At 38.9% G+C, this 21,881-nt stretch overlaps 1 protein-coding gene across 1 annotated transcript in view; it reads left to right on the top strand.

Moving 5' to 3' along the window:
* Positions 1-21,881, top strand: part of CENPF (centromere protein F) — a 62,506-nt gene that overhangs the window by 2,802 nt on the left and 37,823 nt on the right. The window contains exons 2-9 of the mRNA XM_061383513.1: positions 106-308; positions 1,557-1,753; positions 8,525-8,646; positions 9,069-9,160; positions 11,118-11,409; positions 12,511-12,713; positions 19,532-19,657; positions 21,035-21,163. Of these exons, the coding sequence (XP_061239497.1) occupies positions 147-308; positions 1,557-1,753; positions 8,525-8,646; positions 9,069-9,160; positions 11,118-11,409; positions 12,511-12,713; positions 19,532-19,657; positions 21,035-21,163 (1,323 nt within the window). The 5' untranslated portion in view covers positions 106-146. The remainder of the gene's footprint in view (positions 1-105; positions 309-1,556; positions 1,754-8,524; positions 8,647-9,068; positions 9,161-11,117; positions 11,410-12,510; positions 12,714-19,531; positions 19,658-21,034; positions 21,164-21,881) is intronic.

Here is a 21,881-nt window from a genome sequence, read left to right as displayed (position 1 = left end):
TTTGAAATTTGATTCTTAGAGGTGGTTATGTAGATTAGTTTGTCTCTGAGACTATTAAGTTTCCTTGTACTGTGGTAGGATCAACAGTCTGTTTATTCTTTTCAGTTTATTTATAAATGTTTGAGTAATAAAGAAAGGAGAGCAAAATGAGCTGGGCTTTGGAAGAATGGAAGGAAGGCTTGCCTACAAGAGCTCTTCAGAAGATTCAAGAGCTTGAAGGCCAGCTCGACAAACTGAAGAAAGAAAGGCAGCAACGGCAGTTTCAGCTTGAGACCCTGGAGGCTGCGTTGCAGAAGCAAAAACAGAAGGTAGCACTGAAATGCTGGTATTTAAAACTGTTCACTCGTTATTTGGATCAACAGTTTTATCTTGGTCCTTTTTTAATTTAGAGAAAGATGATTTTGCTGTCTTCAGGTGGTAATCCTTCTTCCTCCCCTCTATTGAGTCTTTTTTATTGTGATTACCTTATTTCTGCATCCTCTGTCCTCATTTCTGCTTATGTGCTCATGTGTAGGAGTGCTGAGTTCCGTTTTCACTTCTCTTAGGGACCATGAATTGGACATTGCTTTTGCATTCAGCACCAACATGGCCAAAAGTCTCTGGCTCTGAATCTGGGGTCAGTATGAGAACACTTTGCAGCCCAAATAGATACTGCTTTTTTTGGAAGGTGGGGCTGTGCGGTTTGTGGGATCTTAGTTCCCTGACCAGGAATTGAACCTACACTCCCTGCAGTGGAAGCTCAGAGTCTTAACCACTGGATCACCAAAGTCTCCTGCTGCTGCTAAGTTGCTTCAGTCGTGTCTGACTCTGTGCGACCCCATAAACGGCAGCCCACCAGGCTCCCCTGTCTCTGGGATTCTCCAGGCAAGAACACTGGAGTGGGTTGCCATTTCCTTCTCCAATGCATAAAAGTGAAAAGTGAAAGTGAAGTCGCTCAGTCGTGTCCGACTCTTAGTGACCCCATGGACTGCAGCCCACCAGGCTCCTCCATCCATGGGACTTTCCAGGCAAGAGTCCTGGAGTGGGGTGCTATTGCCTTCTCCGAAGAAGTCTCCTAGATACTGCTTTCTGACAGTGAGCTTTTCACCGTGGAGTTCCCAGATCTCTCCAGGACTAGTAAATGGACACTTCAGTAGTACTTCTTTCATAGTAAAGTAGTAATAACAATTACTGCTTCTAAAATGTTTTTGCTAGTGGGAGAATTTTTCAATTTCTTACACTTACTGGCTTTGGCAACTGAACTTGAAAATGAGTAGCTAAGAGAGGGTTTATGAGGTTAATTTTTTTTAATTCTCGAAAGCATATTAAAGCCTCTCTAGGATTGGTGTGTGTAGACCTAACCAAAGACAGTGTAATACATGACTTTGTAAAACTTTTCTATTAATAAACTTCAAAATGAGATCATCTAGGATTTCTCTGTTCATCAAGCATTGACTTCTGGATTATTACAATTGTATCTCAGAAAATTAGTCATCAGGGTTAGACTCAGATTCACAGATAATGTCTGATAAGTTCATGAGTAAGTGATGTATTTCCTTTTGAAAAATCCCCATTAGGTTGAGAATGAAAAAACTGAGGGTGCAAACCTGAAAAGGGAGAACCAAAGCTTGATGGAAATATGTGAAAATCTGGAGAAGACTAAGCAGAAGATTTCTCATGAACTTCAAGTCAAGGAGTCACAAGTGAATTTCCAAGAAGGTCAACTGAACTCAAGCAAAAAACAAATAGAAAAGCTGGAACAGGAACTTAAAAGGTAACTTTTTTGGGATTAGTATTTATTATGGATGTCTTTATATGTATTTATCAGATGCATCCTTTTTATGATGTTATTACTACATATTGCAGTTTTTTTTTTTTTTCCAGTGGAATGAACAATGATTTGAGGACAGTTGCCATATGCTTCAGTCCTGTTGTTGCATGGCTCAGGGCTGTGTAAATTCATTAAATGGTTGCTGGCTTATTCATTTACTTATTCAGCATATGTTTATTAAGCTGCCTCATGTGCCAGGCACTGTGTGTGTTACTAGGGGGTGCAAAGATAAATTCCAAAACTGTCAACAGTGGTTACTGGAAAGATGGAGGTAAGTTAAAACGTGGCTTATATTGATGGCTTGTGTCTTCTCTGCATGGAAAAGCTGTTGTAGAGGAGAGAACTAGGGAATTCCCAAAGGATGAGGAGCATTGAGAGCTCAGTTAAGATTGGAGGCCAGGAATTTATAGTGGGACCAGTCTATAGAGTTGTATGAGTTTTTTTTTTTTTTCTTTAGCATGTGGGATATAAATGCTGAGAAGATATCCCAGAGGATTGATTTAGGGTTTGGGGGCAAGGGTGATGGGATAGAAGACAGTGGAGTAATTGAGGATGTGGAAGAGAGCGACTGAACTTGGGTGCCAGCTGGGTGCCACGGAATCTCAGCTGGAGAGGAGGGAAGTGAACTCTGGAAGACTTTCCCATTGAGATCCCCATCCGGGAGACCCTTCTCCCGTCTTAAGTATTACATAATCAATTCACTGATTTCACTCTATGACTGCATCTGTGTTCCTGCCCTGGAAACACACGGACACAGTTGGGGAAAGTGGGGGTGGGGGAAATTGGAATTGACATACATACACTACCTTGTATGAAACAGATAGCTAGTTGGAACCTACTGTAAAGCATAGGGAACTCAGCTCAGTGCTCTGTGAGGACCTAGACGGGTGGGATGGGGGCGTGGGGTAGGAGGGAGGTCTAAGAGGGAAGCAAGTATATACATATAGCTGATTCACTTTATTGTGCAGCAGAAACTAAGCACAACATTGCAAAGCAATTATACTCCAATTAAAAAAAATAAAACTGCTCGTCTTATAAAAGGCAACCAATAAAATACTTGTTAAATGGGAAAAAAATCACCAATTCCTATGCCATATTTAAGCAATTTTTTTAAAAAGCGCTTATTACTATTTTTCCATTAAAAGAAAAATTCCTAAACAACTAGAGGCATTAATCAAAGTTTAGTGGGACTTGAGCACTGCTAACTTATAAATGGAATCTTCTCATTCTAACAGTGGAAGATTAAAAGCAAAAAAGATTAGCAAATTGCCCATGTTAATTCTGCGAATGTTCCCCTAGAAATTTTAAGAATAAATTTTATTTTTAAATAACTTCATACTTCCAGAATCAGTTGTTAACACCTTACATAACTGGGGTACAATGACCAGACCAGAAATAAACATTAATTCAGTACTATTACCTTATTGGAATTTCTCATTTTTCCAGTCATGTCCTGACTCATTTTTCCAGAAATGTCCCTTTTGTACTCCAGGACCTGAGCCAGAATTCCATGTTGCATTTCGTGGATGTTTTCTCCCTAAGCTGTGATGGTGTCTTGACTTTTGTGACTTCGACATTTTTAAGGAGCACTAGACCCCTTTAGTACAAGAGTACTCAATTTGGATTTGCCCGCTGTTTTTCAACAATGGCAGAGTTGACACTTAGACTGGATTATTTGTTGTGGAAGGCTGCCCTGTTCACCATAGGGTACATGGAATTCCTGGCCTCCACTCACTAGATGCCAGCAGCACTTACCCCATCTCCAAATTTTGACAATCAGAAGTGCCACCAGGCACTGCCAGATGCCCTTTGGGAGGGCAGAGTCATCCTGGAGAGAATCTCTGGGTCAGATTGAGGCTATGAATTTTTGGTAAAAGTGTCAGAACTACTTACATGCCTTTCTCAGTGCCTCGTAAAAGAGGGTACATGATTCAATTTGACTTTTAAACCATCACTTGGTTAGGGTGTCACCTGAATTTCTGGATTGTAAATTACTGTTTTTCCATTTGTAGTTAATAAGTATTTTGATACCAAGAACTTTTTTCCAGGCATAGCTTGTGGTTATTTTAATTCTACCTACAAAGCAAATGTATTTTTGAAAGGTAGAACATTTAAAAATTAAGAGTTGACTCTTCATATCTACGAGTTCTGCATCCACAGATTCAACCAACTAGGGTCAAAAATATTTGAAGAAAAAATTCCAGAGAGTTCCAAAAGCAAAAATTAAATTTGCATGCTGACAACTATTAACATAGTATATACATTATATTCGGTATTATAAGTAGCCTAGAGGTGATTTAAAATATGCAGGATGATGTGCATAGGTTATTATGCAAATGCTACCTATGTGATTTTATATGAGAGTTGAGCCTTTGCACATTTTAGTATTTAAAGTGAAAGTGCAAGTCGCTCAGTCATGTCTGACTCTTTGCGACCCCATGGACTATACAGTCCCTGGAATTCTCCAGGCCAGAATACTGGAGTGGGTAGCCTTTCCCTTCTTCAGGGGATCTTCCAACCCAGGGATCAAACCCAGGTCTCCCACATTGCAGGTGGATTCTCTACCAGCTGAGACACAAGGGAAGCCCTTTAGTATTTAAGAGGGTCCTAGAACCAACCTTCTGCAGGTACCAAGGATTGATTGTATGCTTGTCTTTTTATGAAGATAATAACTTAGGTACACAGCAGTCTTTTTCTAATTTTGTTTTCTATCCATGTGGTAAGGTGGCTATTAAGTTGTATTAAGTCACAATGTTAGAATGATAAATAAATGTCTATTTTGTTCTTTGTTTTCCTAAACCTTATCTTTGTCTGTCTTGTTCATCACTGTATTCCTAGCACCTGGCAATTGCAAATCCTCAAATACTTGTTGAATGAATAAATGAAAGAAGCCTTTGTTTTGGAAGGCAGGTGCTTGGGAAGTAGGAAGTTCACTTCAGTATGCTGAAATAATTATTTCTTTGAAAAGAACATTTTGGGTGCCAGTGTTAGAAATATTGATTTTAATAATTTAGACAGAAACATTCATATTTTAACATTTGAGGAAGAGATGCTTGGCTAAATGAAACCTAGTAGAAAAGAGCTTAATTTAGTACATTTTTTTAGTGGTGATAGTTTGTGTGTTTTTTTCCCTAGGAGACAGGCGATACAAAGCTTTATAAAAATAACAGCAGGGTATATTTTTATTTAATATTTAAAATTAATAAACTTTTTCAAATGAAAAGATAGGGAAAAGGGGATAAGATGTGAATTTGAGAGGTAAAAGAAACACCAGTTTTGCAAGTTCCTTCAAAATTTCTCTCCGGAGTCACCAACCTTTTACACCTTGGGACATCTGTAGACCTGCAGTGTCCAGTATGGTAGCCACTGGCTACATGTGGCGGTGGGACACTTGAAATGTGGTTAGTGTGAATGGAGGTGTGCTGGAAGTACACACTGAACTCCGAATGCTGAAGATTTAGTACAAAAACATGTACAATTCCTTATTAATAATTTTTGCATTGAGTGAGGGGAAATGATAATATCAAAAATATTGAGTGAAATATTAAGGTTGAATTCATTTATTTCTTGTTATTTTTTTCACGCTAATAGAATATTTCTGTTGGACAGGTGTTATCTGTTGTAAATTCGAAGGTGGTTTTATTTGCTGCATAGCCATTTTCGGCTCATAACATTACTTCTTCTTTCTCGGGTAGAATTTAGAGCCGGGAGGAGCTAGGGCACTGAGGCCCTTCCTTTATTCCTTTCTTCCTTCCCTGCTTTGAGTAATCTGTCCTTGGCAAAGAGAATGGTGCCCATCATTAGAGATTGTCCGAGGAGCTTCTTTTTGTTTCTTGTGTTAAGGGAAAATCGGAGACACAGGTTGAGCTGCAAGAACTGAGTTCTCTTGAAAGGTGTTAGGACTTGAATGGTAAGGATACTCGACACCTGCACAGTCCAGGTTCTCTGTATCCTCAGGTTCCACACCTAGCTATATGAAGGGCTGAAGGTATTACTGCTAATTTTATATAAGGGACTTGAGCATCCCTGGATATTTGTCATCTGCAGGGGTCTTGGAGCCAATGCTCCACACAACTGAGAGTGGTTGTGTTTAGCTCACTGTCTCCATTTCTTTGGGTCTGTTTCCTGCCAGTATCTTTTCTACATGCATGAAGTTAACTTAATTTTTATATATGCATTAAAAAAATGTCATAAAAGGCATTGTATGTATATCAAGGCTATGTTTTTATTGATTTAAAATTTCTACTTATTTAATTTTTAACTGGAGTATAATTGCTTTATAATATTGGGTTAGTTTCTGCTGTACAACACTGTGAACCAGCTGTAAGTACATGTATGTCCCGACCCTCTCAAGCCTCCCTGCCAGCCCCCCATCCCGGCCCTCTGGGTCGTCACGGGGCCTGCGCCGTGCTCCCTGCGGTCCAGAGCAGCTTCCCGCCAGCCGTGTGTCTGACACATGGCAGTGTATGTGCCAGTGCAGCTCTCTTGTCCATCCGCCCTCTCCTGCCTCCTGCCCACAGTCCATTCTGTTTCTGCCTGGCAGATAGGCCCATCAGCACCATTTTTCTAGATTCCTTATACATGTGTTAATATATGATACTTGTTTTTCTCTTTCTGGCGTATTTCACTCTATGTGACAGACTCTAGGTTCATCCATTTCACTACAAATGACCCAATTTCTTTCCCGTTTATGGCTGAGTAATATTCCATTGTATACTTCTACATCTTTTTTATCTGTTCATTTGTCTGTGGACATCTAGCTTGATTCCATGAACTGGCTATTGTTAATAGTGCTGCAGTGACCATTTGGGGTCGTCGTTCAGTCACTAGGTTGTGTCTGATTCTTTTGCGACCCCCATGGACTGTAGCCCGCCAGGCTCCTCTGTCCAGGGGATTTCCCAGGCAAAAACAACTGGATTGGGTAGCCATTCCCTTCTCCAGGGGATCTTCCCAACCCAGGGATTGAACCCATGTCTCCTGCATTTCAGGCAGATGGATTCTTTACTGCTGAGCCACTGGTGAAGCCCTAACATTGGCGTACATGTGTCTTTTTGAATTATTGTTTTCTTAGGGTATATGCCCAGTAGTGGGATTGCTGGGTCATATGGTAGTTTTTAGCTTTTTTAAGGAACCTCAGTACTGTTCTCCACAGTGGTTGTATCAATTCACATTCCACCAACAGTTCAGGAGGGTTTTCTTTTTTCCACATCCTCTACAGCATTTACTGTTTGTAGATTTTTTGATGGCCGGTCTGACCTGTGTGAGGTGATACCTGACTATCTACATTTTGATCTACATTTCTCTAATAATGAGCGATGTTGAGAATCTTTTCATGTTGTTGGCCATCTATCTGTCTCTTTTGGAGAAATGTCTGTTTAGATCTTCCATTTTTTGATTTTTTTTAAAAAATAATTTTTATTTACATATTTATTTTTGGCTGTGTTGGGTCTTCATTGCTGCACAGGCTTTTTTTCCAGTTGGGGTGAGCAGGGGTGGCTCTCTTGTGGAACACAGGCTCTAGGGCGTGCGGGCCTCGGTAGCTGTGATGCATGGGCTCAGTAGTTGCAGCTCCGGGGCTCCAGAGAACAGGCTCAGTAGTTGTGGTGCATGGGCTTAGTTGCTCCATGGCACGTGGGATCTTCCTGGATCAGGGATCGAACCCACGTCTCCTGCATTGGCAGGTGAATTCTTTACCACTGAGCCACCAGGGAAGCCCTGCTGTTGTTGTTTTATATTGAACTCCATGAGCTGCTTGTATATTTTGGAGATTAATCTTTTGTCAGTTGCTTCATTTGCAAGTATTTTCTCCCATTCTGCTGCTGCTGCTAAGTCACTTCAGTCGTGTCCGACTCTGTGTGACCCCATAGACGGCAGCCCACCAGGCTCCCCCATCCCTAGGATTCTCCAGGAAAGAACACTGGAGTGGGTTGCTATTTCCTTCTCCAATGCATGAAAGTGAAAAGGGAAAGTGAAGTCTCTCAGTCGTGTCCGACTCTTAGCGACCCCATGGACTGCAGCCTACCAGGCTCCTCCGTCCATGGGATTTTCCAGGCAAGAGTACTGGAGTGGGGTGCCATTGCCTTCTCCATTCTCCCATTCTGAGGGTTGTCTTTTCATCATCTTATTTATGGTTTCCTTTGCTGTGCGAAAGCTTTTAAGTTTAATTAGGTCCCATTTGTTTATTTTTCTTTTCATTTCTCTAGAAGGTATGTCAAAAGGATCTTGCCAAAGTCTATGTTATTAATATAATGACAGTATTATATGTAATGTTATCTAGTTTCAAGATTTGAGCCCCTGCTTCAATGATACCAATGTCCTCCTGTCTTAAGTTCTGGGGGTTTTTTTTTTTTTTTTTTGGTAAGTAAGCCCTGTGTCTTTCTTTGGCCTAGAATATAAAATTTGGTTGGAATGTGTCCCAACCCTCCCAACTCTTCTTTGCTATGATAGTGGTTATTACAGATCTTCATTATAGCCTTTATCACATTGTAACTGGCTGGCTTATATTTCTGTTTTCCTAACCAGACCGAGTTCCTGTGGAGACAAAGGACTGTCTCGCAAGTTAGTTCTTATGAAGTGTCTGTTGGCTAAATGCAGTGGTAGGAATCCTTAGAGGGTGGGTTTTCTTGTCAGCTTGTTGCGCTCTGGGAATGTATGGTGTTGGTGTTCCGCAGCTGTGACTCTGGTGTGGCATCCTCTCGGGTCGTTTTCTCACAGGTGTAAATCTGAACTTGAAAGAAGCCAACAAGCTGCACAGTCTGCGGATGTCTCTCTGAATTCATGCCTTACACCACAAAAAATCTTTGCAACTCCGCTCACACCAAGCCAGTATTATAGCGGTAAGGATTCTTTTCCCTTTGTATAAATAGCTCTTTTGTTGAGATTTTAATTCTGCCCAAGAAATGAAATCATTCAACCTTGAATTCAGCTTCTAATTTAAGCATTAAAAACAACAACAAAAAGCAGCCATTAGTTACATACATGTTTGTATATCTGTTGAAATATGTCGCGCCATCAGTAAGCCTTTAAGCTTTTCACTTTATCCGTCTGTGGTATTTTTTAAAATAATTCAGCTTTGGAATATTCAAAATACTTGTGTTTCCATGCATTTTAATATTTGGGTAATTTGAGCAGTATTGGTTGCCTTAACCAAAACGTTCTTTCTATCTGATGTATGAAGATACTCATTTCTAGACTATCATAATGATTCTTTGCAAAATCAGTGATCAAACTGAAACTGTACCTCATTGTCTGTATTTAGGTTCCAAATATGAAGATCTAAAAGAAAAATATAATAAAGAAGTTGAAGAACGAAAAAGATTAGAGGCAGAGGTAAAAGCCTTGCAGGCAAAGGTAAGTTAATTATGGGCCTTTTAATGGAGTATGCAGTTGAAGAAGTACTTTGATATAGGTAGGATAGAGCAAAGATAGAAAAATCTGCGCTACATAGGACTGACCCGTTTATCTTACACTGAGGAAACAGAGTTCCTGGCTCATTGGTTATGATATTTTTAAGTTTAAAAATAGGTTAGGAGTGGAATAAAATGGATTGGGCAGATGACTTTATCCCTAAATATCAAATAGGCCCCAAATTCCCCAGAAACTGTGGAAACATACTCAAGTTTCTCTGTTAAGATCTTATGATAAAGAATATGTTTGGAGAGGGTGGGACCAGAGTTATTCCTGGCTGACTTTGGCACCTAGAGGCAGTTGCTTCCCATTCAGACCTTCTGATGGAATTGGTGATTGCTACCAGGGGTGAGAGGTGTGGGGATCGTTATTAATGAAACGTTTATTTCAGGTGAGAATGTTGTCAACATAATCTCTCTAGTTCTTTTAAATAAGTAGCTGACAAGGGATTTAAACTCCAGTTTGATAGGGGGGAAAAAGGCTGAGAGAGGTGGGTGAAAGATTTGCTTAACATCAATAAAATAAACAAAACACATGTTTTGGGAACCCCACCTTTTAGTTACAGGACTGACCCTGAAAATAACCTGGTATCTGTAGAATATACCTTTCCCATTTCTGCTCACATGGTATTATTTGTTTTTTGAAAAAAAATCCAGTTTGATACTGAATGGCACAATTCCACTAAGCATGTGAACTTGGTGAGATGGCCCAACTTAGCAGACAGGTTGAGGCTGAATTTATAAGTAGATGCCTTAAATAGTGAGGATCAAAAAGTACCTATTAGAGTTTTAGCAATTTTAATTTTTTTTAAGCCTTTAACCCTTATTTTGAGATCACCAGAATTTTGATACATAGCAAAGGCATTGCTTTCAACACGAATAAAAATTAAACAGTGAACTTCTGATTGTCTTGGAAATATCATTTGTTTTGTTACCCATTTCAGTCAATGGTATCAATTCTGACCCTGACATCTGTTCCCAGAGTTATTTTGTGGAGGACTGAGAGTCTCCAGAAACATTAAACCTCTTCCCGTGGTGAGAAAAGCCCTTGCTATAAAAAAATTTAACTCAGCTACCGTAGCTGCAACTTGATGTTTGTCAGAATGGAGGCAGAGAGAACAAAAAGGATTCTAAACAGCAGAAGATCCACAAATGTGTCTTAAGTAATACAAAATGCCTCTTAGGACAGTTTTTTGGGGGAAACGGTATGGTGGAACATTTAAGAGTTCTTTGGTTAGTATGAATTTTGAGTCTCTGTGTGCAAAGCTATAGGGGGAAGTGACCAAGGATGGACAAAGGAAAATTATATTTCACAATTCAAAATGGCAGTGAGTACTCACATGCGTTTTTATGAAGTATATGAGGGATGCAGGATAAATACAGAAGCTGAGCCCAGTTAAAAGAGACTGGCCCTCAGATGGTGCTGGCTTCCCCTCCAGTGCTGAGTCTGACCGTTAGAGCATCTCATTGGGTGATGGGACTCAGTGGGTCCCCTGACTTGATGAATGTTCTTTCTTGGTACACAGTAGAAGTGCTATTGAATACCTTCTTGGCGTGGCTTTATGTTCTATTTGAAAATAAGTATGTAGTCTTTTTTAAAATTTTAGTTGTTGTATAGCTGATTTACAGTGTTGTATTAGTTTCAGGTGTACAGCAAGGTGATTCAGTTATATAAATACACACACACACACATACCTTTTCATATTCTTTTGTCACAGTTTATTGCAAGTTATTGAATATAGTTCCCTGTGTGTAAGATCTTGTTTATCTATATTACATGTAGTAGTTTTTCCGCCACCACCACTTTCCTCTTTCATAAGCATGTTTATGTCTGTGAGTCTAGTACGTAGTCTTAAATATTGTGACTTCTAAAGGGCTCTGAAGGGCTTCTGTTTTCACAGAAAGTAAGCCAGGCTATTCCCCAAAGCACCATGAATCACCGGGACATCGCCCGACATCAGGCTTCTTCATCTGTGTTCTCATGGCAACAAGAAAAAACCCCAAGCCGTCTTTCATCTAACACTCTGAAAACTCCAGTTAGGAGAGATTTCTCTGCATCTCATTTTTCTGGGGAACAAGAAGTGACTCCGAGTAGATCAACTTTGCAAATAGGGAAAACAGATGCTACTAGCAGTTTCTGTGATAATTCTAGCAATTCTCATCTTTTGGACCAGTTAAAAGCACAGAACCAAGGTAACTTCTTGAGTTAAATTTTCCTGAGATACTTTCAGACATGACTCCAGACACTTTTAATCCTAGAAAGTGGTTTTGTTAGACCCATCCGTGGTCAACAAACATCCCAGCCTGGTGATATGAAATAGTGTCTTTGGGATAATGAAAAAAGCTATCATCATTAGGAAAGATACCTTTATTTTACTAAAAAGCTGGTGCCATGAAGACTTCAAAAGTAGGGTGAGTGGCTTTGACTTTGTGAAGCCGGGAAAAGTGGTTACTGTTGACATTCCCTGCGCTTCTCACCTGGCTCCTTTTGTGGCCTGTGGAACAAGCTGGTTTTGGCCAGGGGTGTGGCATGTGTCTGCAGAACGGCTTTTCTGTGTGCTGCCAGGTTGGCCATATGGGGGCAAACCTGTAACCTTGGCTGCTGCCCCGCGCTGCTGCCGACAGCCAAGGGTGCCAGGTGGTGTTTGGGAATCTGCTCTGCAGACTATGATAATTTCCAGTGCTGTGATAGATTGAAAATCACCATCAGCGTGCATTGGTGAGAGCTATCGCACGGCCAGTGCCTTTGGAACCAGTATTGTGTATATGTGGGGAGAAAAAAATGAAAAAAAATTATTGTTAATTTTGGCAGTAGAGGAGGTTCACACTCTCTTGCTCTTTACTGGAGGTAAAACCACTAGAGAATACAGGAGGGTGAATTTTTCACTGCTTAGCACTCATTTGCATTGATACGGGTACAAAAGAAATATTTGTGGGTGTATAAAACCAAGTGGTAATTTTAACACAGGGTCTTATATGTGATACACTTTTTGCAGTTTTCTCAATAAGATACTATTCCTGATTTTAGAAAAGCATTCCCCCCTGCCACAAGTTTTCTGTGAAAACATAAATTTTTCTTCTGCTTTTTATAGGATTTTTGAATACAAATAGCAAAAAAACCAAGTATTGAAATTAAATCCAGTTAAAAGCTCCTTTGTTTAATGTGAATCGATTTATATTTGACTCACCAAAGATTTCAGAGTGTGGTAATGGTGATACATTCTGAGTTTAGTTGTAAATTTCTTTGTGAAAAATATATGTTAATTGAAGTGTGGGTTTTGTTTGTGACTTAAGAACTAAGGAGCAAGATTAGTGAGCTGGAACTACGTCTGCAAGGACAAGAAAAAGAAATGAAAGGCCAAGTGAATAAACTTCAAGAACTCCAACTCCAACTGGAGAAAGCAAAAGTGGAATTAAATGAAAAAGAGAAAGTTTTGAACAAAAACCGGGATGAACTAGTGAGAACAACTTCACAGTATGACCAGGCATCAGCCAAGGTACTCAACTTTTCATTAGTTATTGATAAATCTGCATATTTTCATACAATTATTTGGAAGACTGTGCTTAGACTTGTAAAATAAATATTAGTAATGAAGCTTATTAATATATGCTAGGCAGTATTGATTGCAGTTGAATAGTAAGTTCTTTTAGAATTTGGTAGATCTGGGTCAAATCTGGACTGTATATTTTTTAGCTGAGGGACTTGGACAAGTCGCTGATCTCTTACACCTCAGAGGGTGGTGAAGAATAAAGATGTGTATACAACATCTGGCAGGTGCCTGATACGTAGAAGAGGCACTTAAAGTCATGGAGCTTTAAAAGAGGTTTAGGACATGATAGAGTTGAAATGATCTACTCATGGAAACCAATATATACCGTTCTGCCATTTAACCTTTTTTCTTTTTTAAAGTTTTTTCTTTTGTATTGGGGTATAGCTGATAACAGTGTTGTGATGGTTCTAGGTGAACAGCGAAGGGACTCAGCCATACATATACATGCATCCATTCACCCCCAAACTCCCCTCCCATCTGGGCTGCCACACGTCATTGAGTAGAGTTCCCTGTGCTGAACAGTATGTCCTTGTTGGTTATCCATTTTCAACATAGCAGTGTGTACGTGTCCATCCGAAACTTCCTAACTACCCGTTCACCCATCCTTCCCCCCGGCAACCATTAGTTCATTCTCTAAATCTGTGAGTCTGTTTTTGGACTCAATTTGAGTCATTTACTGACTCATTTGACAAGTATTTATTGACAGTCTGCTATATGTCAGGCACTGTTCTAGACCTGGGATGCGGCAGTAGCAGTGAGTAAATAGACAAAAAGCACTGCCCTTATGGAGCTTCATCCTAATGGGGGACGTGACGTAAATGTATCAGGCACATCGATAGTGTGCTATATGTAGACAAGTGTAGAAAAAAATGAATTCATTTTATATATTTCTGAATTTTATTTACTAATAATTTGTTAAGGATTCTTGTGTCTATGAGGGATGTTGGTCAGCTGTTTTCTCTTTTTGTACTGTCTTTATCTGGTATTTGTATCAAAGGTAATTCTAGCTTCATAAAATGAATTGGGAAGCGTTCCCTCCTCTTCTGATTTTTTGGAAGATATTGTGTAGAATTGGTGTTACTTCTTTATAACATTTGGTAGAATTCTCCATGAAACTATCTGGGTCTGATGATTTCTTTTTGGGAGTTTTAAAATTACAAATTCAATTTTTTAAATAGTGACAACTATTAAAATTATTTATTTCACATTGGATGAGATGGGTTAGTTTGTGATTTTAGAGTAACTTTCATCTAAATTGTCAAATTTATATATGTGGGGTTCATAGTATTTCCTTATTCTTCTGACTGTAGGTCAGGCTTATTCCCTGTGCATTTCTGATATTTGTGTCTTCTTCTGTTTTTCTCTTTGTCACGACTGCTAGGAGTTTGTCGGTTTTATGGCTCTTTTATTGATCTTACCAAAGAGTCAGCTCTTTAATTCATTGATTTTCTCCATTATTTCCTGTTTTCAGTTTGAGTGATTTTTTTTTTTCTGGCCTCTGGTATATTCTTCTGCTTGCTTTGAGTTTATTTTGCTCTTCTTTTTCTAGGTTGTTGATGTGGGGTGCTTAGTTTATTGACTTGAGACTTTTCTTCTTTTCTAATGCAGACATTAAATGCGATAAATTTCCCTTTCCATACTACTTTCACTGTGCCCTTCACATTTTGATATGTCTCGTGGATTATTCAGAAATACCTTGTTTAGTTTCCAGGTATTTGAGATTTTTCTCTTTTTGTTATTGATTTATCATTTGACTCCTTTGCTGTCAGAGAACATATTCTATGATTTCAGTTCTTTTAGATTTCTTGGGGTTTGTTTTATGGTCTAGGATATGGTCTGTCTTGGTATATATTTCATAGGCACTTGGGGAAAAATGTATATTCTGTTGAGAGCAATATTATAAAAGTGTCATTAGCTCCTGTTGATTGATGTTCTTTGTTGAATTCCTCTTTATCTTTGCTGATTTCCTGGCTAATTGCTTCTAGCAATTGTTGAGGGAAGGGTATTGCAGTCTCCCATAATTGTCTATTTCTCCTTTCAGTTTTATAAATTTTTGCTTCACTTATTTTGCAGTTCTGTAGTTTGGTCCATACACATTTAGCATTGTTATGTCTTCTTTTGGATTGACCTTTATCATGTAATATCCCTTAGTGTCTCTGATAATTTTTTTTTTATTCTGAAGTCTATTTTACCTGGTAGTAATATAACCTCTCCAGCTTTTGTCATGATGTATTTCTTTCTGTCTTTTTACTTTCAGCCTATCTATACTGTTAAGTTAAAATATGACCTTACTATGAATTAAAAAAATAGCCTAATGTTAGTTTTGTGTGGACAGCACATAGTTGGGTCATATTTTTTAATCCACTCTTTAATTCCCTTTTAGAAACACTATTAATTAGTGTTTTTAGACCATTTATAGCCAATGTAATTATTGATATGTCATGACAGTGGCGCCCTACTCCAGTACTCTTGCCTGGAAAATCCCATGGACAGAGGAGCCTGGTAGGCTGCAGTCCATAGGGTTGCGAAGAGTTGGACACAACTGAGCGACTTCTCTTTCACTTTTCACTTTCATGCATTGGAGAAGGAAATGGCAACCCACTCCAGTGTTCTTGGCTGGAGAATCCCAGGGATGGTGGAGCCTGGTGGGCTGCCGTCTATGGGGTCGCACAGAGTCAGACATGACTGAAGCGACTTAGCAGCAGCAGCAGCATGACTTAAGTTTTACATCTTATTTTTTGTTTTTTATTTCTTTCATTTTTCATTTGGCTGTTTTTATTTTTTCTGCCTTCCCGTGGGTTACTTGAACAGTTTTTAGAATTCCATTTTGAATTATCAGTAGTTTCTGAATATATTTCTTTGTAGGGCTTTTATGATTGATCTAGATAATGTATATATACATACAATTTATCAGTTTATCAGTGTTGTCATTCTATCAACTCTAATAAATTATTGAAAGTTTGCTTCTCTTTTTGTCCTTCTATCCTCCCCTATTTATAGTATAATTTTCTTGAGCATTTTTTGTATATACATTTAGAGCCACATCAGGTAGTGTTACACTTTTGCTTTACTTGTCAAACATAATTTAGAAAACTGAAGAAGAAAAGGAAAGCCTATTGTATATACATTTATTGTGTATACAAATATTCTTATTCCAAATTTCCTTCTTTCATCATTTCCTTTCTTTGTAAAGAACATCCTTTAACCATTCTTTTAGTGTAGCAGCAAATCCTCTAAATTTTCTTTTGTCTGGGAATGTCTTTATTCTTGGAAGATATTTCTGCAGGGTATAGAATTCTGGGTTAACAGTTTTTTCTTTCAGTACTATCATGCTTTTCCTTGGGTCGCAAAGTTTCTTGTTAATATGCTTGCTTCTCTCTTTTCAGAGCTTTCTTATGTGTGTTTTAATAAAATATGTGGGTTTTGGATTGTTGTTGTTTTGGGGGTTATAGGGACATGTTCATCTCTTCCACCTTCCTGGAGGTGGTAGTCCCACTTCATTTTTAGAATTCCCCTAGTGTGGTGCTTTCCAGAGAAACATTCTCAACAACTTTGGGTTAGATATATGATGAAACATGACCTCCCTTGATCTGTATGTATATTTACTCTTTGTGCAGTCTGGGTTTGTAATTTGGTTTTCTAAGTTAGACTTGGATTTAAGCCCTGGCTCTGTTGCATCCCAGTTTTGTTACTTTGGAGCAATTTAATTAACTTCTGAGCTTCAGTTGCCTAATCAATAAAATGGTATTAGTAATAATGCCTTTCTCATAGGATTGCTGTAAAGTTTTTATAAAAATTATCACAGACTTTAGCGTAGTACCTGGCATATGGTGAACTTATAATAGTTGTTGTTATATCGAGTTCCTAGTCAATTTAATTCATTTTCATTTGCATTTCTGCCAACTCAGTCTTCTTTTGTACATGAGAATTATACTTATCCTTTTACACATTGAGGGCTTCCCTGGTGGCTCAGATGGTAAAGAATCTGCCTGCAGTGCAGGAAATCCAAGTTCAGTCCCTGGATCTGGAAGATCCCCCAGAGAAGGGAATGCCTACCCACTCCAGAATTCTTACTTGGAGAATTCTATGGCCAGAGGAGCCTGGCAGTCTACAGTCTATGGGGTCGCAAAGATACTGAGCAACTAACCTTTACATGTTGTTTTGTTGGTTTTGGTGTGACAGGATCACCAGATCCTTCTCTCTAGCATATATCATGAGGTCACTTACCAGATCATGAATTAAAATTTTTGAATAGGACAGTGCTGAGAACATAGCTTTGCCTTCTTTCTATTAGAGACTTCCCTCCAGGTTCTTAAGACTCATTTATTCAATGCTTTCTGGATTCCATTTTTTTCTCATAAACTACAAATCCACCTAACTGAAAATTCAGTCTACCTTTCTCCATCTTGTCTCTAAAGATAGTCTGACCTTGTCCAATATGTTGCTGAAATCAAATTATCCTTTGCTTATGCTATTCCCTGATCTACCTTTAGAATTACCTATTAAATAAAATGGAGCTAATTTAGCCAAAGTCAACCACGTGCTTCAGTAAATATATGCTGTTTCTAGTATGCTTCTTTTCCAAGTATTTACACACCATGTGGGATACAAGGTTTGAATTCATGTAGAAACAGTGTTGGGGCTGGGCAGCAAATCTGGATTTCATGTTATGGTTAAAAACTCAGGCCCAGAGCACTGAGTCTCTAGGTCTCTATATACATACTGTTATATACTCTCTATATACATACTGTTAAAGGACTAGAGCCCTGAACCCTTTTTTAGAGTATTATGGAGCATTCATGACACCTAGTGGTCAGGTACTTGTATAGGGATGGTGCATCATAAATACCAACATTAAAAAAAAAAATCTAAATAAAATATAAATTACTCCTAAAGGCTTTTTTTTGTTGTTAAACCAGCTGTTTGTACAATAATAAAGTATTATTGATTCTGAGATCTTGTGGGTTGCAGTTTGAGGGAGTGCCAGCAGAGGGTGCCAAGGATTCATTCATTTATTCTGCCCTGCATGTTTTTTTTTTCCCCCCTGAGAATTGTCAAAATTTTAGACCATCATTTAGGCAGTGATTTTTGTCTTAGTTGCTTACCACTGTATCCCCAGTGCCTAGCATGGTGCTTGACATATTTGCTGAGTTCATATTTATTATTGGTAGAAATAATTTCTTTCATACTTTTCCTTAGGGGTTTAAAAATTCAAGAATGATAAGGATAATGACAGAGGTATCTTAATGTTCAAAGCAGTGAATTAATTCGAACTACTGGCTCAATATTTTACTTTTTAAATTCAGGATCTTGAAAGTTCTAATATTTGCAAGATCAGACCAGCTTTATCTTTTAATCTTTGGTTAGTTAATAATTGGTGTTAGGTCTTATGGGAAATTTTTACATAGTGTTTTCTTTTCCTCTTTGTTAAATTTCTGATAGTTCTAAATGGGTCTATAATGAGTCTCAGAGAAGTATATTAGTGGAGAGATTTGCCACACTGGGGTACATTTCTTTTGGATCAGGAATTCTCCCCCAGCAGTGTGAGTTGTTCTTATTCTTTCCTGGGAATTTAGAGTTGTTTTGTAGGGGAGTTCTAGGATTTGAACACCACAGGGAAGAATTAGAGGAATGGGTTTTAACACTTTGAAGATTTAATTTTAAAGAGGATCCTAAATTTCAATGTAGTTCATGTTTTAACAGTTATTTTAAAGATAACTGGCTATGTATAAAAAAGAATGAAATAATGCCATTTGCAGCAACATGGATGGATCTAGAGACTAGAAGTACGTCAAAGACAAATATCACATGATATCATTTATATGTGAAATCTAAAAAAGATCATACAAATGAACCTATTTGTAAAACAGAAAGACTCACAGACATAGAAAACAAATATATGCTTACTAAAGGGGAAAGTGGGGAGAGGGATAAATTGGGGATTTGGGCTTAACAGATACACACTACTATATATAAAATGGATAAATAATACAGCACAGGGAACTATATCCAGTATCTTATAATAATCTATAATGGAAAAGAATCTGAAAAAGAATATGTGTGTGTGTGTGCATGTGTGTGTTGTTGAATCACTTTGCTGTATAGCTGAAACTAACATAACACTGTAAATCAACTATAGTTCAATTTAAAAAAAGAGATAACTGGCTATGTAAAAAGGCAAATGAGTATTCTTTGTGTTGCCTTTGGCAGCTTGGTTTAAAACCCATTGTGATACTCTCTGGAGTGCTGTGAACTTCCAAACATTTAAAATGACATAGTGGGAGCATTGTGGAGAGATGCATATTAATATTTAAAACTTCTCACAAAATCTATTATTCTTGAAACAAACTACGTATGAGGATAATAGGTACCCTCTGGTTATTTTGCAGCCTCTAATTTACACAGGTCAACATCACTGCATTTTAACCTCTCATTTCTGTATGACAAAATGTTAGGTGACTCAATGTTCAGACACACTGATTTCTTTTATGGCACAACTTATGAAGGGTTTATTTAAATAGCCTAATGCAGGTTTATATCCTTGCTGATATTTCCCAAATATAAATTTATGTGTGCTAAAATAATTGTAGTAGTTTTGGTATTTGGCTAATTGTTTTAGCCCCAACTTTGTATGATATAAAAAAGTCAAAACACAATGTTTGAACTTGAACCAGATCATGGGACTAATTTTTCTGAAATTCAAAATGTTTGCTTCTTTCCAAGAATAATTTTTGTTTTGTATTGAACGTCTTAATTTGTTTTAGTGTACTGCTTTGGAACAAAAATTGAAAAAATTGACTGAAGATTTGAGTTGTCAGCGTCAAAATGCAGAAAGTGCCAGATGTTCTCTGGAACAGAAAATCAAGGAGAAAGAAAAAGAGTTCCAAGAGGTAAGGTAAACGGATTCATGAGGAGTTTGTCCAGAAGGCTCTTGTGGTCGTTTCCTAGGTTGATCATTTGAAAAGAGGAGTGTCTGTCATCATTTGGGATGTTCCACTAGAGGGGAGTGCTGTGTGGAAAAGGTTACTATACTTTCCTTCACACTTTTCCATCTTTCAGTTTTTGATTGGAGAAGGGCTTTAGAAATTTTTTTTTAATCCATGTTTTCTGATTTGTTTGAAATTTGATACCAAGTAGAAAAGGATTGGAGAAGGCAATGGCACCCCACTCCAGTACTCTTGCCTGGAAAATCCCATGGACAGAGGAGCCTGGTAGGCTGCAGTCCATGGGGTCGCTAAGAGTTGGACACGACTGAGAGACTTCACTTTCCCTTTTCACTTTCATGCATTGGAGAAGGAAATGGCAACCCACTCCAGTATTCTTGCCTGGAGAATCCCAGGGATGGTGGAGCCTGGTGGGCTGCCGTCTGTGGGGTCGCACAGAGTTGGACACGACTGAAGCGACTTAGCAGCAGCAGCAGCAGAAAAGGATTGTATTTCTTGTTTCAAACACTCTGTTTTGTAAGGGAAATTATATTACATTCTACAGCTGGTTTTTTTTAACTTTTTTACAAGTTTTCTTTGTTAATTTTTTGGCCATCCCCTGTGGTGTGTGGAATATTAGTTCTCCAACCAGTGATTGAACCTACACCTGATCCACCTTGGAAGGTGGAGTCTTCACCACCAGTCCACAGGGGAGGTCCTTCCAGCTGTTTCTAAAGTCTGTGAGTTGGCAAATACATTAGAAAGGTGATTAATGTCTAGGGGGAAGAAGTTGGCAGACAAGTTAGGGCTGAAGATGCACTTGGATAAATCTTGGTATCAGTTTCAGGTGAGTTAGCCTGGAAGTAGGTCTGTAGTCCTTCAGTGAGAGTTATTGGAATTGTGAATCTGGTGTCCCTGTGTGGTTATCAAGGTTAATTGGTGGCATCTGCTTTCTGTTATTCTCAATGGTCAGTGGTGTTTTAAGCTCCCTTTTTGAGTGTGTTGATTTCTCAGTGGAGTTGTGACTGGTTGGCTCTCAGCTCTACCCTTTTGTCCCTGGGTACCTCAGAACAGAGGTGATTCATTTAAGATGGGGATGAGGTGCCAACGGGCCAGTTTCCACATGTTCTCCTGGGGGACTGCTTCCTCTTCCGCTCAGAGACCGGGATCTGATGCCCGGGACGGGTGCTAAGGCTGCCTGTGTTGGTCATCAAGTAGATGCCGACTGGCTCCATCATCTCCTGTTCTTTCAGAAGAGCTGTGCCTGGAGGATGTCTGGGTCTCGCCCTGGGCTCTCCCTTGTTAACCAGCGTCTGTTGGATGCGTTTGTCTTTCACTTTTTAGGAGCTCTCCCGTCAACAACGTTCCTTCCAAACCCTGGACCAGGAGTGCACTCAGATGAAAGCCAGGCTCACCCAGGAGCTACAGCAAGCTAAGAACACATACAACATCCTACAGGCTGAACTGGATAAAGTAGGGTGCTAACTTATTTCTCCCTCCTCCATAACCTCCTCCCCTACGTTTTAAAATAACGTGTCATTTCTGTACCAATAGGATTCCTTTAAAGGAAAAAAACTTTCCTCACTTTCTGTAGTTATTAAAGTGGAGAGCAAACTGAACCTCTCTGGGTCTGGGTGTTCTCACTTAGAGAAAGGGAACGCCGAGTGGGGATCTCAGATCTGAGGGTCTGTGGGCGTCTCTGATATTCTGGTGGTTCTTGGTCATGCCGCCACATGGGAGCTCTCCTAAGTGTGTATGCCTCCAGTCAAAGTGCTAAAAAAATTATAATTTGCTTTTTTAACACCCACTGCACAAATGATTTCATCCAGATTTATGGCTTTCTGACTCTTCCGTGTGATGATGACACCCATATTTAAATCTCTAGCCTGGATGTCTGGTCTGAACTTCAGACTTGGGGGTGTGCACCCAATATTTCCACTCATGTGTTTAACAGGCATTTCACACTTAACGTGTTGTTCTTTGCTTAGTCTTCCTTGTCCCAGTAAATAGCAATTCCATTCTTCACATTGCTTCGGTCAAAACCTTCCCGTCATCTTCAAGTCCTCTTTCCTCTCATATGTCAAAGTAATTCCTTAAAACTCTGCCGACTGTACCTTTATTTATTCACACACACACACACACACGTACACTTGAGTGTATATTTGCATGCATGTGTATATATGTGCTCTAA

This window comes from Bos javanicus, chromosome 16 (assembly GCF_032452875.1).
Source record: "Bos javanicus breed banteng chromosome 16, ARS-OSU_banteng_1.0, whole genome shotgun sequence".
Lineage (NCBI taxonomy): Eukaryota > Metazoa > Chordata > Mammalia > Artiodactyla > Bovidae > Bos > Bos javanicus.
The sequence above is the reverse complement of the archived record's forward strand: the minus strand, read 5'-3'. Positions and strand labels throughout refer to the sequence as shown.